A 6,073-nucleotide genomic window follows, 5' to 3' on the forward strand; every position below is an offset into this window, starting at 1 on the left:
GCTTCTGCTCCACATCCTTGGGCAAACCCTGCCCCTCTGAAACCCTCTTTAGAGGTACAGACTCTGCCCGCAGATCCACTTGGGTCCACACATGTGCGTGGGTTTCCGCATCCAAAGCTGTTTAAGGGTGCTCGCTGCAGAACCTGGTGGGGTAGGGTGGGAGTTGCCTTGGGGCCTGCGCACCCTTCCGGTGACTGGGGTGTGCAGGAGGTCCAGGGGCTGGGTGGGGGCTGGGTGGGGGCTGGGGGCCCAGGCGCAGCTCTGGGACGGAGGTACAGCATCCTGGCGGGGCCAGGCGTGGGGATGGCCCTCTCCACCTCAGCCATAGCTATGGGGGCTACTGGGGTCCATAGGGGCTGAGTCCCGTGGGCCGGCTGACCCAACCAGCTGCCATAGGCGGTGGCTGAGGTTCTGCACTTGGCAGGTGCCCAGCACACAGCCCACCCGCAGGAGCTGGGCTCGGGACCTGCGGGGGCCCAGGTGCCTGGGGGGGCTGCCCCGGAGAGGCCGCCCCAGAGCGGGGGCTTGGCTGGCGCTCCTCTCCAGATGCAAGGCCTGCTGTAGCCTCCAGACCACACGCCAAGGTGTGGGGTGACGAAGCTTCACGCCACTGGAAGGGGTCCTGGCTGGGGGCGCCCTGCAGAGGGGGATGGAGGAAGTAAACCTGGCGGCCCAACTTTTCTGAGACCCCCACACCCACCCGCTCTCCCCTCCACGCAGGCCTGGGGTCATTGGCAGGGGAAGCCCAGTTTCCCCAGGAGCCTGGAGCGCGGCCAGGGGAAGCCCGCAGCACCCCTCCACGCACACACACAGCCTGGAGACCGGCCAGGGGAAGACCACGGTCCCTCGGGAGCTCTGGGCTTGGGTCCTGTCTCCCAGCCACCTCGGCAGCCCGGGTCACAAGGTCATTCACCTGTTCAGGGCACATGCCTCCCTGGGCAAAGGGCATGCTGGCCTCTATGGGCCACTGTGTTCATGACCCGCATGGCCGCCCGCCTTCCCAGTCCTCCTCTTGGGGGTTGGGGAAAGCTGGGCAGTCCTGGGGATCCCTCCAGCCTCCCCTCTCTTAGCCAACCTCTCCTTGAGAGGGTTGCTCTACCAACAGGGTCAGGGAGCGCCCTTACCCTAGAAGGGAGGGACACAGAGGGGCCTCTTGCCCTGCTCAGGATTTGCTGAAGGCTTATTTTCTGGCCCTTGATTTGGGAGGTAAGCCCTAGCAGCAGGTGAGGGGTTTCCCCAATGGAGTGGGAGGAGGGGGTTCTGGGGAGGGTGATCAAGGGTCCATGCCGGGGCATTCTTGTTTCCTTCCCTGTGGGCTGCGGTTTGGGCTGGTGCGAACCCCACTCACCTGGGCGGGGCAGGCCGCTGGGTCCTGCCTGGGCTGCGGGGCAGGGTGCCTGGGAACAGCAGGTAGAGGAGGCTGATGCAACCGAAGGCAACAGTCAGGAGCCGGGCCATGGCGGGCGGGGCTGGAGGGAGTGTGAGCCAGGCAGGTGTAGGGGACCTACGGCCCTCACCTCCGCCACCCCTTTCCCCAGCCCCGCTGGGAAGCCCTGGTGATCAGGCGCACAGGCGTGGGGACTGGCAAGCTCCTACCTGAGTCCGGTCAGTGGCCGATAGGTATCAGGAGAGAAGCAGCCGGTGGGTTTGGTGTTGGCTGGTCAGGGAGCACCTGGCAGGTGGGGAACCTCCCCAGTCAGTGTGTGGTCTGCGGTTGGTGGGCTGGTCTGGGGCCTGCCTGGGACCGGGCCTCAGCACCTCCCGAACTAAATAGTTTTTCCAGGAGGAGGCGGAGCCGGATGCCCCAGCTGGGCAGGAAGCCCCGCCCTCCAGCTCCCTACTCCTGCCCAGCCCGTTGGGCAGCATGGAGGGTGCAGACGAGGGGGTAGACTGACAGAAGCCCCATTCCGCTGGGAAGTGCTTCGACTGGCCAGCCCCCCCCCCCTTCTGGCGCTGTCTGGTGGAGAGGACTGTCTGGGACCCTGGGGATCTTGCCCATGGAAGGAGTGGGTGTGTGTGTGTGGGGGGGTTGCTGTCCCCCAGGCTGGGTCCCATCCCCAGACGTTTGCCCTGCCTGGCGGCCTGGGGATCTGGCTAGAATCACGGGAGTGGACAACAGCACTCCAGCTGGGCAGTTCTGCACCGAGGTGATTTGGAGACCTTCTCTCCAGACCCCCCACAGCTGTGTTCTGAGAAATCCCCACCCTATTTCCCTATTACTGAAGTAGTAAATGGGTTTTGTATGAAATTTAAATAAGTAAAAAGTGAGACCCCTGCATCGTCACCCTTTCTCTTCTGCACACTAGTGTATTATGCGGGGGCCGGTGCTGGTGTGTGTGTGTTACACAGTGTTTGTGAGTAAAAACATACGTATGTAAAGAGAGAGACCTCCAGGCCCTCCTCCTATATGCAGGTGTTCTGTAACTTTTTTTTTTTTTTTTAAGATTTTATTTATTTATTTGACAGAGATCACAAGTAGGCAGAGAGAGGAAGGAAAGCAGGCTCCCCGCTGAGCAGAGAGCCTGACACGGGGCTTGATTCCAGGACCCTGAGATCATGACCTGAGCCAAAGGCAGAGGCTTCACCCACTGAGCTACTCAGGTGCCCCTGTTCTGTAACTTCTTAATTGATCTTTTATTAATGAAGAATTAGGCGATGTCTGGTCTTTTCAAGAGCAAGAACCCTTCTGTTGTGAGCTCAGAGAAGTGTCTAGGATCCTTTCCTAGGAGGGGAAATTCTGCTCGAAGGTGAAGCTGTGTTTGTGTTGACAGATAGTGCCAAGCTGTTCTCCACAAAACTTGTGCTGTCCACTCAACTGATGATGGGCGGGGTGTTGGCCGTTCTTTGGGCCTTTGTCAATCTGAAAAGAGACAGTTACCCCATCGCCCCCCAAGACGTTTCTTTGATCATCAGAGCGTCTCTGCGTCCGTTCCCACGTCCTCCTCTGTCTTAGCTGCTCCGGTCGTACTGCCTCTGTCAAGTCGCCACGGATGACCTGGTCACTCTGTGCCTCCTGCTGCGTACACTGCGGGAGCTCAGTAAACACTTGCTGGGTGAATAAATCGACAAGTGTTGAACGCATGGCGTGTTGGAGAGTTTGGTTTACATCCTGAAGAAGGTAGGGAAGCATCAGCGGCCATTCTGCTTATTTATTTATTTGTTTTTGCCACCTGGGGGAGGAGAGAGTGAAACCATCACCATTACAGTAGAAAAGTGCCATAGGGCAGGAGGGGTGCCTGGGGGCGAGCAGATGGGTCTGAGAGAAACTGAGTGACACTGGGGGGCAGGCAAAGAGGGTAGGCCCTTCCATTTGCCGAAGCAGGAAGCCCCTAGTGAGATAGGGTGGGTTTGGCCGCCTGGGGTCATCCTGGCAGAGGGGTCTGGCTGCCCTCTAGCCTCGTGGGCCTGGGGCTGAAGAGAGAGCAGAGCTGGATGGAACACAGGTCTGGGGGTTTCATAAATGGCAGGACTCTGGGAGGCGAGAGGTGTGGTGAACTCTGCCCCCAGACAGTGCAGAAAGAGGACAGAAGCCACATGCTAGCTCTGGAGGGAAAACCCGGGAAGGGGGGAGCAGAGGACCCCGGGACAGCCAGCCCCTTCCCCACCATCTGTCCGCTGCAGTCTGCCATCTTTCCAAAACTCAGAGGTGATCGTACTACTCACTCGTCCAAGAAAGAAAAAATTAGATCAAAATTCCTTGCCTCTGGGAGATGTTTTAATCCAGGAAAGTGAAGGTAAACTCAGCTCACAGGCCTGTGGCTCCGTCCATTCTTTCTTTCAGAGTACTTGCTGCCACCGTGGGCGTGTGCTCCCATCTCCCCCCAAACCCCAGATGCATGGGGTGTCCCCCTCCCCCAAGTCCCTGCAACTGGATGAGAGTCCCCCTCTGTGGCCCCACAGCCCTCTGGACAGCACATCTTGCAGTCCGTGCTGTGTGTAACAGTGCATGTCCTCCAAGGCCAGACCCAGGGCTACCTTCAGTACGCTCAGTTGCAGGAGCTGCTTGCCTGTGGAAATTCGCAAGATGCCCAGAGGTGTCCCCAGTGAGCGGGGGACTGATGGGGCCACAGGAGGCAGGTGGTGCTGGTGACCCTGGCAGGATGCTTTCGAGAAGAAAGTTGTGTGGGACAAGGAAAGCTAGCGTGGAGGCTGGCTGGGGGAAGTGCTTGAAAAGAGCTTTTGCTTGAATGTTTTAAGGTGGGGAAGTTGAGTGTAATCCTCATGGCCAGGATCCGTAGAGAGGGCACGAGTGAGGAGGGGGCCACGGAGAGGGAACGGCAGGCAGTGGGGAGGTGGGGGGGTAACCACGGAAGGAGGAGTTGGGGCGTGAGGGGGCAGAACTGGGGTTCGGTGCTGCAGCAGAAGGCCTCCCGTCTGACGGCTTTGTTCTCTCTGTGAAGGAGGGGCCGTGGGGTCATCTCTGAGACACAGCAGGTGGGGTCAGAGGCTGACCAGACGTCAGCAGGCTGGGCAGTGGGAGGAGTGTCCGTGATGTCATCATGGCCACTCTGCACTTTAGGGGGTGCGGAGCTGTGCATGGCTGGGTTTGCCAGATGGGGACAGTGAGAACAAAGTCAGAGAGGCGGGGGCTGTCGAGGACATGGGCAGGATGACAGGATCGGAGCCGCAGGGGGTGGAAAAGGAGTGAAGGAGGAAGCCAGGGAGAGCCATTCCCTGCAGGAGGGCTCAACCTGCTGGAGAGAAGGGGTAGGGGGGGCACGGCGCCCCAGAAGAGGGGGAAGCAGGCAGAAGCACGTGCCTCTGAGGGTGACATGGACAATACAGTGGTCAGGAGACTTGGATGGGGAGAAACTCAGTGGGTGGGGGGGGTAGCATGGTCTAGAAGGGACCCCAAACCTACCCTTGACCCTATAGAACCTCTGAGACGGCTGCAAGGAATGGGCTCCTAGGGCCTGGGGGGGGGGGGGACTGGGGCGCAGGGTCTCCACAGTCTCTGAGGGACAGCTGGCCCTGGGCTCAGGCGCCAGGACAGGGGACTTTCCAGGGACCCTGCCTGCCCATGCACAGCTCACTGGTGTGGTAAGGTGGAGGTGAGGACCTATTTGGGTATAAGTGACAGAAACCAGCTCAAGCCACCTGGGGCCAAAGGGAGGGTTTTTCAGCCTGTGGACTCAATCCCCAACAGAAGCAGAGGCGTGGCAGGGCCCCTGGCCCAGGCGGGGGAGCAGGGGGAGCTCCCCGGTCCGTCTCACGCCCTCTCCAGCCGGCTCCTGTCGGGGAGCCGGGAGCGGGCAGCGGGGAGGGGCACGCGGATGGGGGCGGGGGCTCCCTGCCGGGGTTCCTGCGCCCCAGGCACCAGAGAGCAAGCCCTGTCCCGCCAGCTTGCTCCTCTCGCAGCACGCCCTGCCCGAGACCCCGCGGCCCCCTCGGCCCCCTCGGCCAGCCCCGCGCACTGCGGGGAGGCCCCGGCCGGCCCTCGCCCTCGGGGTGGGGGGTGCGGCCTCCTCCCAGGCACCGCGCCGGCCTGCAGGTGCTCTCGGCTCAGACGCGGGTCCTCACAGCGGGACGGGCAGCGCGCCTCTTCAAGGGACACCCCACCCGGACGGGGCTTCCAAGTGCGGCCCGAGCCCTCCTCGGGCCGCGCACCCCAAGGGCGAGGGCGGAGTCCTCCCCGCAATCGCCGGGTTGTCAGCTCCTCAAGGGACCGCCCCGGGCTCGTACTGTGCCCTGGGCTTGAGCGATCCGGGGGCAGGCCGGGGCCCTTCTGCCGCCCTCCGAACTGACCGCGCCGGGATCCCCGGCGCTCACAGGAGCGAGGCCCGGTCCGTCTCCACCGCGGCGTAGGGACCCGGCGCTCGAGACCCGCTCGGATCCCTGGCGCGCCTGCCGCTGACCCGCGCGAGCTGCCGTCGCTGTCAGCGCCCGGGGGGGCGGGGCCGGTAGGGTTCCCGCCCCCCCGGGAACCGTGCCCGCGCCGACTGGCCCAATGGGAGCCGGCAGCGCCGGGCCCCGCCCACGATGGGGCGGGGCGAGGCCGCGCAGGCGTACGGCGCGGCCGGGCGGGCCGGCTGGCTGGGAAGATGGCGGCGGGAGCCCTGGCCGCCGCCGCGGA

The 6,073-nt window shown here is 62.7% G+C and overlaps 1 protein-coding gene across 1 annotated transcript; it reads right to left on the reverse strand.

Annotated features, from left to right (window-relative positions):
- Positions 1-220: 220 nt before the first annotated feature.
- On the reverse strand, positions 221-1,777 carry ADM2 (adrenomedullin 2). The gene is made up of 3 exons (XM_059401675.1): positions 1,597-1,777; positions 1,349-1,469; positions 221-637 (listed from the first exon to the last, which is right to left on the reverse strand). Exons 2-3 carry the CDS (start codon positions 1,456-1,458, stop codon positions 319-321), a joined length of 429 nt encoding a protein of 142 aa, XP_059257658.1. The 5' UTR covers positions 1,459-1,469; positions 1,597-1,777; the 3' UTR covers positions 221-318.
- Positions 1,778-6,073: the final 4,296 nt, after the last annotated feature.

The sequence above is a fragment of the Mustela nigripes genome, chromosome 6 (genome assembly GCF_022355385.1).
Source record: "Mustela nigripes isolate SB6536 chromosome 6, MUSNIG.SB6536, whole genome shotgun sequence".
In the NCBI taxonomy this organism is placed as follows: Eukaryota; Metazoa; Chordata; class Mammalia; order Carnivora; family Mustelidae; genus Mustela; species Mustela nigripes.

What these genes read in the sequence shown, in the direction of transcription:
- ADM2 (XM_059401675.1), bottom strand. Translation starts at nt 1,458, where the DNA reads ATGGCCCGGCTCCTGACTGTTGCCTTCGGTTGCATCAGCCTCCTCTAC. An exon ending in CAGCGGCCTGCCCCGCCCAG is followed by an intron (nt 638 to 1,348) that starts GTGAGTGGGGTT and finishes CCCCCTCTGCAG; the next exon opens with GGCGCCCCCAGCCAGGACCC.